The 21,032-nt window shown below is 43.2% G+C and overlaps 1 protein-coding gene across 5 annotated transcripts in view; it reads left to right on the top strand.

Annotated features, from left to right (window-relative positions):
- The first annotated feature begins 3,045 nt into the window (after window positions 1–3,045).
- Window positions 3,046–21,032, top strand: part of NTRK3 (neurotrophic receptor tyrosine kinase 3) — a 1,577,634-nt gene continuing 1,559,647 nt past the window's right edge. For 3 of the 5 annotated variants that reach the window (XM_086958117.1, XM_086958116.1, XM_086958115.1), the window contains exon 1: window positions 4,358–4,745. In XM_086958117.1, coding sequence (XP_086814243.1) covers window positions 4,504–4,745 — 242 coding nt within the window. In that variant the 5' untranslated portion in view covers window positions 4,358–4,503. Of the gene's footprint in view, window positions 4,746–21,032 lie in introns of all 5 variants that reach the window. The other 2 variants (XM_086958119.1, XM_086958118.1) reach the window with 2 other exon arrangements.

Here is a 21,032-nt window from a genome sequence, read left to right as displayed (position 1 = left end):
ATCCTCGGCGAAAGAAGCGCGCCCCACCAGACTCACCACAAAAGAATCAACAGGAACAGAGTCCGGCAAATCCTTCGCCATATCCTGAAGAGGATAGAGGTTGCCATGAAGCGAGGAAGCAGAATATGATCCGGATCCTTCTACTCCCGATCCAAAACCTCCTTTACAGGCAGAACCACAGGAGCAACGTACTGGAACTGGCGAAGCAAGGAACCCCAAGACGTACCCGGGATATCATCCGCAGGGAACCCCATATTCGCCTTCACATGGCTCAACAAGTCCGGCAACATATCTGTATCGACATATTTGCCCTTAACCAATTCACTGTCCAACCCTCCATCCTCCGAGCCAGATGAAGAAGAAGAAGAAGACGGAGGCGGAGCACCACCAGACCGTGACTTTGATTTGGGCTTGGACCCCATAGGCCTGGGACCCCCATCCCCAGCAACGTCTCCTTAATCAGCGCTTTCAACCTGGCATCACCTCCCCTGGAAAGATGTCTCGAACGCGCGGGAGAAGGAGAAGAAGAAGACGAAGCAGAAGAAGAGGAGGACTCTTCAACATGCCTGCTCTTCTTAGCATCTTTCCCCATGACCGATTCCAGCAGGAAACACAGAGCAGAGGAAGACCAGGAATCGCACCCCAGTGAAGCCAGCAAGCAAGCCAGGCAACGAGGGACCCAGGACCTCAAGGAAAACAAGGCCCGGTAACACGAGCCAAAGCAGCAGCACCTCGCACTCAGCCACAGCAAGAAACGAATGCAGGGACACAGAAAACGAACATCTGCCTATAAAGGGGAAGAAAAAAAAGCTACGCTGTACTTACTGGAAGGACCGGCAACACTGACACGAAACTGCCGCCAGCCAATCACCTAGAAGCCTGACTTCCTGCCCCAAACAAAGGAAGTCAGGCACACACCAGAAGGAAGCGCCCCAGCCACACAGGAGCCGCCGCACCACCGGAGCAATCATTCCAACACAGCCGCGTCTCCGAAAAGCCCGGCAGAACCGAGACGCGGCCCGGACACTTCCAACACCAAACCGGAACCAGCTCCCACGAAGAAAACAGGAAACAGCCAGGAAGCGTCGCAGGAAACTCCCCAAGCCCGGCAGGAGGAGAAACCCGGGAAGACCAGAAAAACTGTCAACAGACAGAAAAAAGAACAGGAGGCATGCTGGGTACTGTACCCTTATGTACTCCCTATAGGGAGAGGGAGGGGAGTACCAGCATTCCTGCTTTCTTTTTTTCTGTCTGAGAGATGGTTAATCTCTTTATTTATTATGAAGGGGACGGGAACAGGAGGGACCTGGGGGTAATAATCAGGCCCTTAATTAAAATCAAGCATCTCCCAAAGAAAATAATGCTTGACCAGCACAGTGAATACATTGTAGCTGTTCACTGTACAGAAATATTTGTATTTAATATTTAGCATGTCATACTTAATTTAATTAAGTATTTAACACTATGGACAACAAGGCATACTTATTGTGACGTATCTAACTGTTGGTTTGCTTTTTCTACATGACAGTACACTTTTGCTGATTTATTACTGCAATGTTTGAAGCTGCAAACAACAAGGCCATAATTGTGAGCATAGAGCAGAGACATATTTTTGGAGTCATACATGGGTAATGTAAATAGACATTGCAGACCAAATGTGGCCTTTAACTTCAATGAAATTGCTATAGTTTATGCACTAACGTATCACTGTCTTAAATGAAGTTAAATAAGGTGATTAGATCAAGCAAAATGTATATCATGTTATAGGGGCTAATAACGCACTGAGAGACTGAATGTCAGCGTCACAGTGCACAGCCAGACGTTGTATACAATGCCTATACAGCCTACCACTCCTGGAAAAGCAACACAAGCTAGGCTGGTCACCAAAATATGGCATAACACCGACAAGATCATATGTGATCTCTAGAGCAGTGCATGGAATATAGTACCCAAATGATACAAAAAAGCAAGAATACAGCCAAATAAATGCTTGGCATAGCTACAGCTTTTGTCTGGTTGGTTGGCTTTTAAAAAGTATTTCATCAAAACCAGGATGTAAGGGATTTACATTTGTGCTTTGAGTTCGCCTCTTGAAGCATCTTGGCACTATATAAGAGATGCTTATTATTCCAACTCAATGGTCCTCGTTTTCCTCTAGGATTCTTTCTTCTAACAGTGGTGTAAAACATCGCTATTAGGCCATTGACCATAGATCTAGGTCAGTGAACTAATGAATCTTCTTTTTATTTCTGTAATTTTTTATTGTATATAAAAAAATATATATTTACATGGAGCATACATGAGTGGCGGAAAGAAAGAGGAGAAAAAAGGAAAGAGAAAAAAGAAGGCGCCGGGGGGGGGGGGGGGGTATAGTAATATTGTCCTGCAATAGTTCGTTCCTTGCCATGGTGCGTGGGGGGGGGGGGTATAGTAATATTGTCCTGCAATAGTTCGTTCCTTGCCATGGTGCGTGGGGTCGGATAGTTTTTCTATCCAGAAATCGGAGCATGCCTTCATGTTCACAGGTTCAGCGGGTCTACTCAGCCTTTCATCCTTCTGAGAGTGATAGCATGAGTACTGTTGATTGGGGGTCACAGTGCACATCTGTTTTTCAACAGCAACATGCCCCATTGAGAAAACATACGCCTTACTGAATGCACGTCATGTATAAATCTGAAATGTTTTTTCAAAACGAATTTTAAGAAATACATAGATTCGATGGAGCAACAGCTAGATGACAACTCCTTCGTCCATCCACCCAGTAAGCATTCATCCAACGTCTCTTGATGGCGTAAATGAATATACTTTTGTGCACGCACATACAGACGCACCCACGCGCACTAAACAGCTTTGGAAATACACTGTGCACATGAAACTATCCGGAAGGTAGTTCTTTCTCTCCCAGCCTGCCTTGAAGTGGTCCACGAGACAGCGAGACTGGGCTCTGTTCTACGAGCTCGTGCGGCTGTCTGTCTGCCTGCTGCCATCTCCTGCCTTCCTCGCGCGCTCGCGCGCTCGCTCGCTCTCCTCCTCCTCATCCTGATCACACTGCTTTGATTCTCTGTTCTCAGTAAACAGCTGAGGCTCCCTGCACCCCCCACCCATCCACCCACCCACCCCTCCTCGGCCAGGAGACAGCAGCAGCTCTCTGCCTCCGAAGACAGGATCTGCGGGGTCTGGAGTGCTGTGCACCTGTGTCACCGTTTCTGCATGTCCAGGCTGCGTCTTCTCTGTCTGGCTGCTGTGTGGGTGTAAGTGCCGGCGTTTTTAGGGGAGAACGTACCTCGGCAGTAGGGAGGCAGAACCATCGTAGGAAGCGGCGACGGGGAAGGAAGGGCATAGTGAATTAAGCATTGCTGCGATCTAGTTGGTGTTCCTGCGCTTGCCAAAAATGCAACATGCATTCTAATTTGATGCCCGGGCTCCCAGTCCCTCTTCGCCTCATCGTCCAGAGAGGAGTTGCTTTTTCCTGCTCGCATTTTTTTCGCAGTTCCGATTGCAAATTCTTCTGCAAGCCTCCTTTTTCATAGCATTCCAGACTTTCACTTTATTTATTGGTCCTTTCTTTCTTCATAAGGTGGCATTTTTTCAGACCTGTTTCTGGGGCTTTACTCTGTTGCTTTCCTAGAGATTTCCCCGATTTTTGTTTTCCTTTGGAGATTTGAGCTAATTTCACGCCGTGGTCTTTCAACGGACTCTCCCTGGGGTTTGTGTTTTACATCGCACCTTTTGCTAGTGGTTTTGGTTTCTTCTGGCTGAACGTGAGGACCCCTTTTACATTTCCCGATGGCTGCATAATTAGGACGGATCAAGCAAAAACATGAAGAAAAAAGCAGGATTATCCCGAATTCGATGGCTGTAGCTTGAACTTTTCTTCTTCAGTGTGGGATTGCTGTCTGTTGCCTTTTAAGCAGAGCTCCAACATTTCTGACTGGGTATGAACTGGAGGTATTGCGTTTTCCTTGATTCGTGGACGTCTATGGGGCACGCTTGTAGAGGGTAAGAGGGGCTGGTGTAGGTACCAGTCTTTGGGACTTCGTCTACACCCAAGAAATGTGTGGATATCTCTCTGCTGCGCTTCACCAAATCGTCTCTCCTCACTTCTCCTTTCCCTCTGTTTCCTTTTCGCAGGTGTGTCAGTTTTAATTCTGCCCAGTAGGTGGGACTTGGTGACTTTAGGACCAGTGTTTCCCTGCGTCTCCCCAATCTTCGGTTGATATGCTCTGAAGTCTCTGAGACCTGCTGGAAAAATACAACATTGGTGGATAATAGGGAGCCTGCGGTGGCCAGGCGGGCACCGACCGGCCAGCGGGTCCGCGATGCTTTCCTGAACCCCGGGAGCGTTGTGCTTCTGACCGCGTTTCCAGAATGAACCCACTTCCTGGAGGGTATTGCATTTGATTTGTCGTCAGCCCGTGGACCAGGGGATTGTTTTCCTCGACACCCGGCGTCCGGCTCTTTTGCTTTTTTTTTATAGGGGACTGAACTGAGCGAGGGCTGGCGATGGATGCGCCTCTCTGCCTCACCAAGTGCCGTTTCCTGCGGATTTTCCTGCTGTGGAGCCTGTGGGTGGACCGCTCGGGCTCGGACCTGGCTTGCCCGGCCAACTGTCAATGCAGCGAGACGGAGATCAGCTGCCGGAAGCCGGACGACGGCAACATCTTCCCCCACCTGGAGTGGCAGGAATCGGGGGGCAGCAACGCTAACAACAACATCACGGACATCTCGAAGAGCATCACCTCCATGTAAGTCGCTGCAAAGCAGAGCCCTTGCCTTATAACCTCAGTCCATGTAAACGAGCTCCCCATTGCAATGAACACCCCATCGTGAATGTAGTTTATCTAGTATTATTAGCTGCGCCCATGGCACTCCATTAATGTACAGCTTGATGCCACCTGCTTTTTCAGTTGCAGGGCCCGGGCTTTAAAGAGCATTAATCACACTGCGCCCCCTCCCTGCGAGACAGCCCTGTGGCCCACAGTCAACTCCCAAAAACGTTATTCAATGTATTTCCCAAACTGTGGTCTGTGGGGTGGTGGGGGTGGCACCAAGCGATAATGTGTGGCCTTCTTCACGGGCATCTGGGTCCAATATATGTGTTAAACATCAAAGGTTAAATAATTCTGAATCATGGTGGTTAGCCACCCCCACCCCTCTCTGCAGTAACCCTGGTGGAAGTCCCAGTTGACCAGGTGTAGATGGCTTTTGTTGGGGACAGTTGCAAGACACGAGTTTTTCGACTTGAGCTACAAGTGCCCAGCAGAAAACAAGTGGTGTCAGTGAGTTGAACAGATATGCCATGTGAAGCAAGTACCCACAATGAGAAAATTACCTGCTCTCTGCAAATTGAAGGTTTTTATACAGCAGTCATTCTGTTAAAAAAGAGCCATATTGCGCCAGCTGAACGAAGAAAAAAACTCAATTGTAACTGGCAAACTGGGATCTGCACCAGGGAAGAGGGTAACGCGTTCGCGTGGATGTGTGCTCGAGGTGGCTACAGGTCGCCTCAGAGGTGTGCTCTCGAGAAAGAAAAGAGAGAGTGTACACAGATGCTGGCGCCAGCGTTACTCGTCCATAGATTGCCCTCCCAGGATGAGAACACGCCGTGTTGATGAGTTCATGTGTGGAGGGGTGTCTTGTAAAAGGTGTGTTCTTGTTTGTGCAGTTTGGGGGTGGTATTGGATGTTCAAAGTTTGGGGTACTTGCTGTTCAGTGTATTTCTCTCAAAGCCTTAAGGGTGTTTTTGCCTCTAATAGCTTCTTTACAGTTTCTATGGATGGCTATTTTTTAGTGGGTGCGGGCTATCTCGCCCCCCAAAAATACCCAAACCCCATCTTTCCAGCAATGACAGCCCGGCCCCTGCTGCCTTGGAGGCTGTTCCTCTGCACCGGGCGCAGAGCGCAGACAGACAGTACGTGCTCCTCTGCCCCGCTGCGCCTCCCCCGGCGGCGGTGGTGTTTGTCACAGTCAAATTGGCAGCAAAGCCCCGCAGAATATTTACAATCCCTTCTTTGAATGCCTGCGCGCCTCTTCCTGGGATAAGGCTTATTGGGCTGCGGCGGCTCCATCATTTAACAGATATTAGCGCAGTGAGGGATTGGCACAGCAGGTGCCTGTTCCGTTCACCGAGCTCGGAATATCCTTTTACCTCGACACATTTCACGAACATTATACATTACCTCTCCAGCGATGAACCTCCGTTTTTGAAAATGCTCGCCTGGTGTAGGCTCGCAAGGGCATGGCCAGAGGCAACCAAAGTCTCACTCACACATTCAATCACTCCCTTTAACATTAACGGAGATGCTGAAAAGAAAGCTTGCATCCAACATGGCGTATTTGGGTCCCGCAATGTCTCTGCTGCGCTCATTCAACAGATACGCCGGGATCACATCATCTGACAGTGTGAGGTGCTGTGTAAAAGATTCAGGTGCGTTTTTTTCTGCTATTGATGTCACAGCCACGCGCACAATGTCCGGTGACGATTTGGAAACACGTGCCTGTCAGGGGACAGGCTGCAAAACGTGCCATCCCCTGGATCGGTTCCTACCCAGAGCCTCTCCCGGAGTCACCCCGGCCCTTTTGGAGTGTGAGGCCACTATTTGTGCGCGAGACGCGCATTTATCAACACACTTGGGTTTTATGCATCACACTACTCACCACAATAACTAGTGCACGACCTGTGGCTATGGCACGCAGACCTTATTGAAAGAGACCCACGGCGGAACGCCCTAACAACCCAAAACACCTGTTGGATAGAGTTTTGGGAAACAGTATCAGCGATCCGTTTTCATCGTTTGCACAGAAACGTAGTGGGGGAGACGCCCACGCGCATTCACCTGCCCCGGATGTCCGGTGAAGCAAATACCCAATGCACCTGCAGGACATGCTGCAAAGTATGTGGCACTTTACCAAACAGGGTTTTGCCCAGGCAAAAATGAGTGCGGGTCTGATAGCTACTACATACACCCCTCTCATGTCTACGTGGCACTCTACACCAGGTCCATTTGTGTCACACCCATGTCCATTCGAGCATCCGAACCATGGAGTATTTTTTACCGACACTACAGCGCCTTACTGAAGCACCGCAGTTGAAGGACCCAGCAGCACGCCGGTCCTAGAAGACAACTACGCTTAGGAGCAAATGATGCATTAACAAAAGTATTTTTTTTTTGTAATAAAAACCTCGACGATAGTTCCAATTTACTCGGTACTATGGTAGTCTAGGTTGAGGGAAAAAGAAAAACGTCTCAATAAACTCTCCTCCGAAGGCCAAAGGGAGAGGAAATGTAAACTATATAGCAATTGAGAGTGCTATTTTACCAGCACACAGGTGTTTGGGTAAGTGAGAAGAGGTCCTGCTTAGTGAGGGCAACGCGCTTAAAATGGCTCACACGTTTTACGCCCGCCCCGCCGCCCCTCCCCCATTGCCCCCCTTCAGTCGAGGGTTCAAAGGCTGCTGGCAAGCGTCACTCCATCGCTCCCCCTGCCTCATCCCTCCACAATGGGAAGGGGGCACGGCGCAGTGCTCAGACTGGCAAGTGTCGGGGTGAGAGCCTCTTCATTAGCTGCGACAAGTGGGCAGTGTGCGGGGGCTTTGGGCTCAGCCGGAAGGTCAGACCAAGCCTGGCCGCTGAATGGCCGTTTCAGATGCGCCCACGGAGCTCCTTTTTAAGCCCACTTACCTCCCCCTGTCGAAAGCAGTCGCAGCAAGTGGTTGACTCCCCTGGCTGAACCTTGGATTTCAGAACTGCGCCTGGATTCATCAAAAGGAGCTTTGTTTGTTCCACGCCAACTGTCCGTCACCACCAAACTCGTGGCAGAATGTGCCCCCCGTCTTTGGAGAAATACATACAACACTTTCCACTTAGTTCCTTAATCACGGCGGTGGCTATATTAGATTTCATCTTGCTGGCTGATCCCAGGGCAGCCATTGATATTCCACATTTAATTGCAAGCCGTCGAAAGATTCACATTTTTGTTTGTGAATAAAGCCCCATTTGATTAGCATTCGTGTGCCTCTATCCCTTGTCACCCAATTTTCTTTTGAGCTGCCGAGCCGGGTCTATTTATGGCGCCTGTGTGAATCTGTTTGCTTCTCACACACTCTGGGAGCCAAGGTCAGCCATGTAGAATCAACGAGGCCGCGAGAGATAATGGGGCATTATGAATGTGCGGCACGAACCATTATTTCTTGAACGGATTTGAAAGGGGGTCGTTCCGACAGAGCACACTGGGGTTTATTGGACACACTCTGCGGCACCAGCGCACCCCTGGCTCAGTAGGCCCTTGGTGTGCTCTGAGCACCTCTCTTCGGCGTCAGCCCGTGCAGACTGGGCAACGTGCGCTCCAATGACAGTGGATTAAAGATGCTGGACATGTACCAAGAGGAGTGGACGTCTGCAGTGTAGATGCATTACAGCAGCTTGACATAAAATGTAATATCCGGCACCTCAGGCTTGCATCGTTTTTCATAGACAAGCAACAGGCATCTTGTGTTCGTCAATTTCCCTACAGCATCCTATATCCTTACAGTATGTAAAGCACAAAGCAGTGCACTGCATCCTCGTCACGACTCAGCATAGCTCAGTGTGTGGCAGGGTTCAATATTATGAGCTAGCTCAGAGCTGTTGACAATATACCGAAGGCTGAAAGGCTGAGTGACAGCAGGAAGTGGAACCTGTGACCTTTACATTTTTTAGACAGATCTCTTAAGCAGGTGCATGATCCACGGTGCTATCCAACTGACTAAAGCCACTGCTCTTCTGACCCTGTAACAGCTGACCCTGATATACCTTTGCTGCACAACGTGAAGCCAGTCTGTCTAAACATGGGACTCACAGTGCACAAGCCTTTTCGAGTTCCAGGCAGCCGGTCTCCATCAACATCTGACATAACAAGATAACCAGGCTCTAGTAGGTTAGCAGCTCACAGCACTCCAAAGAGGGCTCTTTTACACTACTATTCTGTGGGGGAATTGCTTCCTTAAAGGCCAGTGGCATCTCTTGCTACACCTCAGTTTATTCTTTCATGTTCTACTCACTCGAAAGTATCACACGCGTCCTTCCTGCACAATTTTATCCTTGTGGAAACTACAACAATTTTTTTGATATTGGCAAATGAGCAAAGTTCAATAGCAGTAAATCTGCAGACACCCTATATTTTGTGTTTGGGAGCTTTTTAGTAAGAAGTTTGAACTGGTTTAGATCTTTCTAAAATCGACAATCATGTGGCACAGAAGATTTTGCTGATGACCTCTGTTCAAAGGTTGTAGATGGAATTATCATTCATTTAGCAATGTTTCCTATTTGTCGTAGGCCACGTTGGTGAAGCAGTATGGGTACGTTAGGGGGAATGATTCTGACTTGGAAAATAGAGCCAATGTTAGTCCATATTTTGTTTCTTGGATTCCTTAGTGAACATCAACCCATGCTCAGAAAGCATACATTTTATGCAGCAGATTTCTATCTTTTTCATTTCTCTGGATGCACTCAACAGCAGATTATAGTTCTATAAATGAATGGACATTGTACAGCTAGTGGACATTTGAGAATCTATCAAATTACACACCAAAGCTATCCTGTGGAATAATTCACAGCCCTTAAATTTGTTTTCAGACATTCCACAGACTATTCCTGAGTATATATATATATATATATATATATATATATATTCCGCTCAGTGGGGTTGTCCAGGTAGCGGGTAGCACCCGAGCCTGCGTGCGCCTTCCCCAAGGCGTTAGTTGGTATGGGCAGTTGCGTGCTTGTAATAGGCCCGACGCGTTTCGGAATTTTTTTTCCTCATCAGGGGCCAGCAGTAAAGTGCACGACGTCTACCATCTCCCTGTATGAAAACACGTATTGTGCTTATGGGAGATGTAGTCCATATATCCTGGATGGATGCACTTACAAGTTACTGCTCGTTCCAAAGGCTCTAACATGAGCCCCCAAACATCACTCCTGTCCTCATCCGTCACGCAGCTCCACTTACGAGACTCCTTGGATAGCGGGTCTCGTGGCCCCCGTTTCTTCGGGGTGGTGCTACCCAGCGGCAGGACGCCGCTAATGTATTCCGCTCAGTGGGGTTGTCCAGGTAGCGGGTAGCACCCGAGCCTGCGTGCGCCTTCCCCAAGGCGTTAGTTGGTATGGGCAGTTGCGTGCTTGTAATAGGCCCGACGCGTTTCGGAAATTTTTTTCCTCATCAGGGGCCAGCAGTAAAGTGCACGACGTCTACCATCTCCCTGTATGAAAACACGTATTGTGCTTATGGGAGATGTAGTACACAATACGTGTTTTCATACATACCAACTAACGCCTTGGGGAAGGCGCACGCAGGCTCGGGTGCTACCCGCTACCTGGACAACCCCACTGAGCGGAATATATATATATATATATATATATTTTTTTTAAATTTATTTATTTACAACATTTCGCTTAGCCATTTCGATAGGTATAGTCTGTTCTCAGATCCTAAAGTCAGAGCATTGTCTTCACAGTTTAATAAAAATGGGACTTTGATGCCAGCACACTTCTGTCAGCGATTCTCTTTTCTAGATTTACAGACTAAGGGGCTGATCCACTAATCTTTTTTTCTAATGGCGAATTGACTTATGCATCTAAAAGCCATAAACTGCACAAGGGCCCAACGTGCCTGATTGAAATAAACGAACGTGTGACAGATACCATTTACAATCATACATTACTTACCTTCCAATGGTTTGCTATCTGTGAGTGCACCAAAACAGCTGCCAATAGGCCTGTAACTGCTCTGTCTTTGTATAGTGTTCAAGAAGGGGCCAAGTGCAGAGTTTGCATATGTTTATTAACAAAAACGAAGAGCAAAACCCACAAAAAAGATTTGTGAAATAGTAGCAAATGTTTGCCTCTTCTTTACCACATGCATCTGTTCAAACTTGACTTCAGTCAGAAAGACTCAGTTTAGATCCTTTTAAAATCAGTTTAATGAAGTATTTAACCATAAAAGAGGAACAGTTCCAGAAGTGCAGGTGTGCCTGCCCTTGTGTTTTTTCAGCAATGTGTTCTTCCCATCATGCAGTTGACCATTCTTGCCCATGCAGAAGGTCTCTGCTTATAGCTTTTGTACCCAGGTGTTGTTTGGGTTATTTTCATTGAATTCCATGGCCACATTATGCCAAATGGATTTTGTACATGACGGAGTTGAAATTGTGAGTGAATAAAGGAATGTGAATATTTTGTCAGTAGCCTCAATAACGTTTTGGGATTTATGAATTTTGTACTTGAATGCGCCATCTTGTTGAATCACACATTAAAACATTAATGTAAGTGGGGTATTGTTTGCATATTTTCTTCTTTGTTCGATTTTCACTAATAGATTCCTCAAGTCTTATTAGAGGTCCATAGTCCTTCATACGTTATACAAATCAAAGTGAACTTTCTATCTATTGATGTGGATATAACAATATTCATATGGTGCATTTTAAGCACTTTATCTCATCACATTTTCTCAGGAAGAAGTCAAAGAAAAATAAAAAAGTATTTCTGCTAACTGCTAGCTTTGTGGACCACGTCCTTCTCGTTAGTTCATTCAATTAAGCAGAACTTATCAAAGCAGCCCAGTGAGCAAAAATCCCCAACTCCATAAGACAAACCTTGAAAACAGTCAGCAAATGTACAAGCCTAGAACAAACGGGATAACATAACCACCTGAACAATCAAAATAGGCAAAGCATTAAACTCATTTTAGATAAAGTAAGTTGTCACAAGCTATGTTTGAAGGTTGAACCTTGTTCTTTATCAAAGCATTGGAATGAACAAATAAGCGACCGTTATGTCTTTAAGCACTTACCATCCAATTAACACAAATGTAAGTAAAATTTAATATGTGAGGGAAACATCAAGTAGACAGCTGCTCTCTTAGAAAATGGGTCAGGGAATTGCACCAAAAGAGATAAACATATGTTTCGGAAAAAAATCATACTCCCCTACTTTATTAGATTTTGAAGCCTTTGAAAATGTATCTGAAAAATTAATGATTTGGACAAAATGTTCTGTGGTGAGTAATGCAACGGATGTATGGACTGTCTTACCAGACACTGAAACATTAATACTGTAATAGGACTTAATGGCGTTTTACCATCAACAGGCATAAATATTGAGACCCCATAACTCAACTGCAATATGAGAAGCCTGTCGATGGATTTGGTTGGGCTAATGAACCCAGTATAGATGTAAGACCCAGGAACCTAAAATAAGTGGTTTTCGAATTGCAAATTCTAGTGCTGAGAGCGACCTCTACTGGAAGAGAGTGTTCCAACACAGCCTTGTCTTGAAGGAGACAACAGCTTGAAGCTGCGCCTACACAACCATTCAATGTTGCTCCAAACGTGACCATTAGAGAAGCCAGTTTGGAAGAGGAAAAGGCAGCCCCAGCCCACGCCTAATAAACTGCTTTTGGCCCACTCAAATTTTACCAGCTAAATCCAAATTTAGTTGGGTGGGAGCTTACTGGCGGCTGCTGTTGAAAGAAGGCAAGGGCCGAGGATAGCAACATGTATATGAATGAGGTACAACCGCCTGCGTGCATGTCATGGAAAAATAATAGAAACAGGGAAAAAGGAAAAAAGATAGCAAGCACACGTTGAACACAATTAATATATTTCGTTGCCTTGAAAATGACCTGCCATTTTAACAACTGAATGTAAAAAGAAGTAACGTTTTTTCTAAGTAAGAATGATTAACTCTAACCAATTGTTTGTCGAAGCACTACACGTACAATTTAAGAACACTAGCTGCGTTATTTTGACAACAAGATTCCGTTGCAATATCTAGAAAATGGAGTAGCAATTCACTGCAGGGAATCGCAGGTACAAAGCACGATATCAAAGGCGGTCAAATACGAATACATGATTTATACTTCTCATCAGTGAAGAGGAAGCTTAAGACTTGGCTGTAAAGTTTGCATTTTAATGACATACTCTCATTTTGTAAATGGTATCAAATGTTGCTCTGGCGGATGTGGATTAAGCCCATTATAGAAACGTGACGTTTTCATGCTATAGTTCATGAATATTGCAGAAAAAGCCTCGTGGGCCGTGATCAGAGCTTTAAATCCAGATTCCTAGCATAGAATTACATATTTTTTATGGATTTAGTGGAGTTATCATTTGAGTGCAACATGTACATGCTTGTCCTCCCGACCACTGTCCACAGACCATCAGACTTACTTCGAGACAGACAACATTTACTAATCCATCATTTAATCTACGATTTATATGTGTATATTACCCCTAGTCTGTTCCATTTACCGAAATATTCGATTGCCCATTGGGCTCGAGAAGGTACCACTTAATCTAATAATATTCCAGCCAGAGGAAAAACAACAGCAAGTAATTGACTTAAAATATGTTGACACATTACTGCAAGGGAGTAAACAGAGTCCACTAGTTTATTAAATCACATTTTTTTCCACGGGAGGGTCTGCCAAGTCTACCTACTCATTGTATGCTCTGTGTTTTAATTGCCAGCATGTAGTGGTACAGTCGTTGTTTAATAATCAGGCCCATGCTTTTAACTGACGAATGAGAGGCGCCCACTCATTGGTAGCATCAGGGGTCACATCTAATATCTTTTCCTTGAATCCCAATTAGTCTTTAACATGCATCCGTTTTATTAATGCACAGTTCCATATTCTTTTCTGCCCTAGCCATTAATGCATCTGCCCTTGTTTACATCGCAGTGACCATCTACAGAGGAGTCATAAAGCTGTTTAACACCGCATTTGCATGGATCGACTGCCATGATGGTTGGCAACATTATTGTCGCGTAAAGTCATGCAAGGCCTAATTTGACAGTGATTTGCACGTAGAAACATGCCACACTTCATAGGTATTCTTACATCTTAAGCATAGATGCTGGAACAGTGGAAAATCACACATGGCCAAGAGCACCTCAGAGCACTCACAAAGCCTACACATGAAATATGTTAAGCCACATGCAAATGCAAACAGAGAAAGAAAATAGAACTTGCTATAATGAAATATTCCCAAAGCATTAGGTGACAAACAATGGAAAAATCTGGAGTTACTGCATTGATCGTATTCGAGATATCTTGTGGAGCAGTGTCCCAATCAAAGGTGTAACCTGGACGCCCCCTGCTGACTAACTACAACTGTTGTTTTAGTCGTGGCTGGATGAGCCATGAGGATTTAAAAGTGACAGGCATTAGCAAAGCCAATAATTCTGGCTTACAGGTAAAAATTTGACACTTTCATTGAGGAGTTTAGGAAATCAGTAAGTTAACATATTTGCATTCTGTCACTCATCCTTAGTTAATGAATTCGTTCATCTATCCACAGACTCATTCTTGTAATCATTCACTTATCTAGTTGCCGTAGAACTTACACACAATTTCAACAAGCATATGCAAAATAAATGAAAACAATAAACGTAGGATTATTGGTAGTATGAGTGCCTGGGTCACAGATAAGAAATATAATAGTATGTGCTGATTCATTAGGAGGGCAACATAGGGCAACATTTCTCCATATTCAAGTTTTTGGTCCAATGTCTCCTGTTCCAACATTCTAATGGTTCACTGGTTCTTAGGTAGTCAGAGAAAAAGTTAGATGAAATTGTAAATATTTGGAGGAAATTGTTGAGAGGGGAGGCACTGTGGATGATTGACTAAGAGGCAGATTAGCTAAAGTGAAAAATGCCTAGGAGTTCACAAATCATTACAGTGTGGCCTCTGCATAGAGAGTCACTATACTAGGAGTACCTTTATATCTCAACTTTGCAGGTAACTTCATCATTCAATGTTTTATCGCAGTCCTTTTTTACTTTGGGGGTAAACAACCTCCTCAACTCCCCACTTCTTTTTTTATTATCACTCTTTATGTATTCAGGGAATGTAAACACACCCACCTTATTTTTTCCTATAATTAGGGAGAACCCAACCCTTTTTTAGGTTGAATGTAGGCAGAGCATGGGCTGGATCTTTGAGACATGCTGTATTCACTCTGATGGCTTACAGCCTGCCCATTGCCTTTTATTCATCCCTTCAATTGTCGTTCAAAAATGCTTGTTTGCTAATGGTTGATGCTTCCTCAATGTCCTGTGCAAACTTGCAACACAGTTAACGGATAGGCTTCGGCAACTCCCATCGCATGTTCTCTGATGCTTGTTTATATAATGTGAACTCAAGTGAACCGAAAGTCTTGGAGTGCTTCACATGAGCGCTAGTTACATTACACAATGTCAGATTACATTTCGGGGGACATTTTTATAGAACGCTAACTTAACTGACCCAGAGGTATTGGAGTGCTTTATAAAAGCGCCTGTTGCATTACACAAGGCCAGGTAATTTTTGGGGGTTTTAGGTGCACAGACATTAAGTGATGCTGATGCCTTTCCTGCTTATTCATTATCTCCCCTCTACCTGACAAATGGGAGCATTTTGTTGTTGTTGCTATGTCCGGTGCTCCTATATCCAGGGGGCTTGGAAAGAGGGTGGGGCCAGGGGCTTATTGGTAAATAGATACTGCAAACCATGTTTTCAATGGAACACTCTGGAGAAGGATACCTGGTGAAAAGAGGCCTGGGGGAGGAGGGATGTGATGGCTCCGCAATTGGAAAGTACTTCACTTCTTTTTTTCATTGGCTGTTCAATAATCTAGTGATGCAGTAGGACACATAATGTTATAGTGCTGTGGACCTGCTTTCAGCCACTTGTCTGTCTGTCTGCATTCAAAAGCCTTGGAATGTGTCTCAAAATGTTTCATGAGGCAAGCATCTATTCTTGAATTACACTGCATGACCCAGTGTGTAGTAACTGTATAGCTCTTCAATCCTTGGTGGCACAGCACCCAGGATAATATGCTGCATGGCAAAACACTTATAAGGATCCAAAGACGAGACCTATTGGGTATGCCAGTGTTCTTTTCTATATGTTATTGCACTTCCTTTGCCCTAACCCCCTGTATATACACATTAAAAAAACGCACATTCTATGTACGTACACACATTACACACATACATGAACTACAAATACATTAGACACACATATATAAATATGCATACGTACAATACATTTTTATGCCTTAAACATCATTAGAACATTGGAATGTTGGTAGTCCCATTGAAAACAATGGAGTGCGCTGGGCTTAAAATGGCTGGTATAAGCCCGAAGCTACAACATTTCAATGTTTCTTTGTTCACAGCTCTGGCTGTGAACAAAGGCTTCAGGGAGACTGATGGGATTTCAATCCCCTCACGCACCCTTAAGGCTTTGTTTTATTTGTTAGAACATTCTGCCCTCTAGTGGCAGAATGTTCTAATAGCCTTATAGCCCTTGGCAGCAGGGCTATACCAGCTTTTAAAGTCCCCCTGCCATGTTAAAGTCCCTCGCCTTCGGCTCGGGCCTTTAATGATGTAGCATGCCTTTAATAGCCTAAACAGCTATAATATGTTCCTAAATTCGATTTCCTTTTTATTAGTTTCTTTTTTGCTTCAACCATATTTTACTTTTATTTTTTGTTCCCATTATTAATAAGATTAGTATACATGAATGCATCTAATTAATAAAGTAATATAATGAATATATTGTACTATTAATTAATAAAATACTATTTTAAATGTAACACGTTTTAATTGTACCCACTCTCCATCCTTTCAGTGAAATTACATTTCTTTTGTATGTTGTTTGTACGGCTTCTAATGTTTCACTGCTGGTGCTGGTTTTGGATGAGCAAGCCTGATATTTCCCAAAACAACCCTTTCACTATTTTGCAAATGCATACTATGTTAACCTCTCTAAGTATGTATACTTTTTATGTGTGGGTATGCATCTATATATTTACCAACTACAGTGCAGGAAAAAATACCTTTATAGTCCTTCCCAAACCACTATTTTATAGCATATTCTAAAACTCTTTTGAACTATCCCCCTATATCTCGACACTCTGATTCATCCCAAACCTCTCATACTACTATGGATTCCGAAAAACCCTTTCCAAACTCTTACCTCCATTATTCCTCCTTTATCCTAGTCTACTATCTAACCGTCATACATGTCTACTACATATGATAACAATCTATCTCAAATAACCCTTTCTATACTCCTTCCTCATTTATCCCTACTTTATCTATTCATCCAACTAACAAGCACACATTTTCACCACTCCCAATACCAATTTATATTCTCCCTCTCCTACTCCACCATTAATTCACCTTTGGCTCCAGAGTCTCATGCTACTGGTCTAATAGCCCTTCAATGCCTCATCAGTGTTAGTAAGCACTATCTAAATATAATTAGAAATTACAAAATTAAAACAAGCCTCCATCTAAATATGGTGGGCATATACTTCCACTAATAATTAAAAATAAGCTAAGAAGGATTAATGTGTCTTGCAATGGTACTGTAGTCAGTGTCACATTGTTCTATATATTAGCATGTCCACTAAATTTAGAAGCAACATGTTGTCTATCTTGGAATTATAAAACAATGGTATACGAGAGGCAATACTGTTCCGCGATGTCCATCTGAGTTCAAAGCAGTGAGCCATGGGATGTGGTACCTTGCATATGAATTGAGTGGCAAGCTAAAGGCCTAGTGCCACTATCAAGGGATCTGCAGTATGCTCTAAAATAAAGCAAACTAAAATAAAAAACAAAGAACATAAATGAATTGAAAAGGATCCTATAATGTTGGCAAACTAAAGGACTGGCCGACAAGTCCTGACAATAAAGTTCACTCATTTTCAGACAGATGTAAAATGTTATCAGGCAAAAATCAATCACTCGCAGGGCAATGTAGCCTGCGGTTCACCCATTGCCCCATGCTGTGAGCTGTCATGTGTAGAAGCAGAATGTGAGTGACACTCAAACAGACCAATGGCAGAAGAGGGCTAACCCAAGGCCACTATATATTGGTAAACAGTGTTCATTTTGTAAAAGATTGTGTGCCAGTGGTCAAAGCTCTGCTGGGAAGCCTGTACCCTATGCAATATAGTGTTGGCACACTCAATAACAAGGCTAGATAGTCTTGAATTCAAAAAATACCTTTTTAATTCACCATCAGACACTCCCTGCCATTTTATCTCGCTCTTGTGTCTGGGGGTGCATGCGCGGGGGCACATGTTGTGCCTTCCTGTAATTGCACCCCAGTTCCACATTGTTCAGGAATGTGCTGCAGGTGCTGCAACAGCACCAGACAGCTGTACAAGCTCTTCTAGTAGCCTAACACACCTGCCACCATGAGACAGCCGCAGCACCACCCGCCCGACCTGGATTCAACTATGAATCTGGTGGGCGGGAGCAACATGGCCTTGATTTTCCTCGTGCAGAGGGAGCAGTGGTGGTGCCACATGAGGGCCCCCAAAGTCATAATAAGGCCCTAAACCTGTCAGGCCCTCCAAAGAGGATCTATCTAATATTATTGCTGCAAATATTCCACCCAGATTATGTACAAGAGCAATGAACATCAAAACACTTACCAACTAAGGGAATCTCACATGTAACAAAATACCTGTCTTTAGGCTTTAACTTGGTGTTGTACCAACCGATTAATAAAGACTTCCGTTCTGAATAAACCAGGGCTACTTCTTTAATTTGAACGTTTCAGAATTAAGACACATGGCATCTGACATAACTTTCTCCAATAAACCGTTCAGGCATACAGCCTTTAATACTGGCTTGCTATGATAGCCAAATACAGCTTGCAATATTAAGCACAAGCCCTCAGTCATACAATCATAAAATGTAACATAAAGACAACTACAGTTGGCAAACAATTTATATCTTTGCTTATGAGGGGCTAACAAGAATGACAACAGTAAATCATCTCCCAGAATCTGTCTGGGGGGGGGGCACTAATACTAAAATGTTACTCTGCTTTGGTAATCTGTGAGAGTGTTATGCCAATCTGCCTTGAATTCACCATAAATAAGTCAGGCCTACTGTCTTTGTCATATGCTTTCATAACACACAGATTAAACCTATGGCCTTTGAGGTAGGTCTATTGTATTGAGCATAAGCATTCTTGTACAGGAATCTTTTCAAATGCGACCATAAAATCAGAAATGTATACAAAATTACTGCTGGCAAAATATATACTCCTGCCTTAGAGTATATAACAAGGATTGTCACAGTTCAAATCTTCTTCTTCAAGGTAAGGTTAGAGGGAGTAACCAGGAACAAATCAATTGACTACTATACAAATCTGTAAAATTCCACATGACAATAAATAAGTCAACACTAGTGGTTTTTGTCCTAACATTTCATAATGAATAGTTCAGAGCTTTAGCTTCTGATACACTTTCCCAAAACACGAACCAAACCTTTAGCCTTCATCCTTAGCTAATCACTCTAACTAATCCAGGCCTACTGAACTGAGTGTAGGCTCCCACTGAGCAACCATTTACGCAACAAGATAAAAAAGTTCAAATGTTCATAAAATTACCGTTTTCAAACAATATACAATTTCTCCTACAAGGGCTTAACACAGATTATCACAATGAAAATCATCTCTGCCCAAGGTTTTCTGAGAAGGTAACCAAAACTAAAAGTCTTGCCTATTGTATTAATCTGTGAGAATATATGTAACAAAATATCTGTCCACAGGGTTTAACACGGTGTAATAATAACCCAGCCTTAAAGGAAAATTTAGTTAAGTAAATGCTTTACACAAGTTTAGATTATCTTTAATAGCTTGAATGGTCAACCAAAATTACCACTTTGAATTGTATCTAAACCTCATTTAAAAATACACTAGAGCATATTACAGATTCAAACTAGAACAGCCTAGGGAGCGCAAAGGGTTTTAAGTATAATACAAGTTAAGGCTGTTTCACCAGCTACAGTAAAAGATCTGTATGGTGTTTTTGTAATGAATATGTGCCACAATTAATATACTGACCACTTGCTTGTGAATGAAACAGTACAAGCACAATTGTGAGTTTTGAAGAATAAAATATCACTCTAATCTCTGAATGTCTGTCCCTTTGAAAATACCTTTATATAGTATTCTGTAGTTGTGCCCTATGGACACAGCAAATGTTTATTATTTTCAATAAACATTTCACAGATTAATGCCAGCCCCACTTCTGACTATCATGCGGCATCAGTGAAGATGTAACCTCTCTAATCTTTTTTCCATGTAGATTAACCAATATAGCTTCAATGGTTGAATATAAATCAGTACTTAATTCAATCCCTACTATGTTTCTGAAATAGGTACAAATTCATTCAGTAGATGCATGGCTCTACATGGGATATGCATGGCAGGAGCCGAACAAACATGGAAAAGTGAAAGAAAAAAGAACTTCAAGTATCTTTTTGGCAACCCTATGAATGAGGCATGGATTTTCAGCTCAGTTTCAATCGTTTTCTACAGTGAACCCCGAATCTTCATATTCTCTTAAAATGCTTAAACATCTTTAATAATTAAACTCTTTTGAAGCACATACACCTATGCATTTGATTTCAGCAGTCAATACAACAAAAACGGCTTCAAAATGTAACATAACTTTGTAACATGATTTCACTAAAATTAAATGTTTTCCATTTTTACTTATTTTTACAGATAAATACATACAGTAAACCATTTATTTTCCTGTCTGAATTTATTTTTAAACGTAGATAGAAATGGAAATTGGGTGCTTTTTGAGTGATTCTAAATACACTTTGCCATAACTGCCATACCAACATCTGTGTTGATTGATAAGTAAAGGGGTTAAACAAAATAAATAATTTTAATAAAGAAGATTAAACAGCAGTATCTATGCACAATGCTGATACTGAAATGTGCATATTTTCATATAAGTGCATTTGTTTATCTTCTGCAGGTGTTCATATCACTAAAACTTGGCTGGCATCCAAGTGTGACTGCATATTTATTGGTTAAATAAATGCAGAAATATACCAGTTTCAGCTTATTTTTTTCACAAAACCCATAATAAATATGGATGAATACAGATAAAGTTGACAGAAAATAAATGGATATATACAGATGGAAATGTCAAAAACATAAATACCATAAAACCGGGAGCCCTAATTAAG

The sequence above is a fragment of the Lissotriton vulgaris genome, chromosome 2_1 (assembly GCF_964263255.1).
Source record: "Lissotriton vulgaris chromosome 2_1, aLisVul1.2, whole genome shotgun sequence".
Classification (NCBI taxonomy): Eukaryota; Metazoa; Chordata; class Amphibia; order Caudata; family Salamandridae; genus Lissotriton; species Lissotriton vulgaris.
The sequence above is the reverse complement of the archived record's forward strand: the minus strand, read 5'-3'. Positions and strand labels throughout refer to the sequence as shown.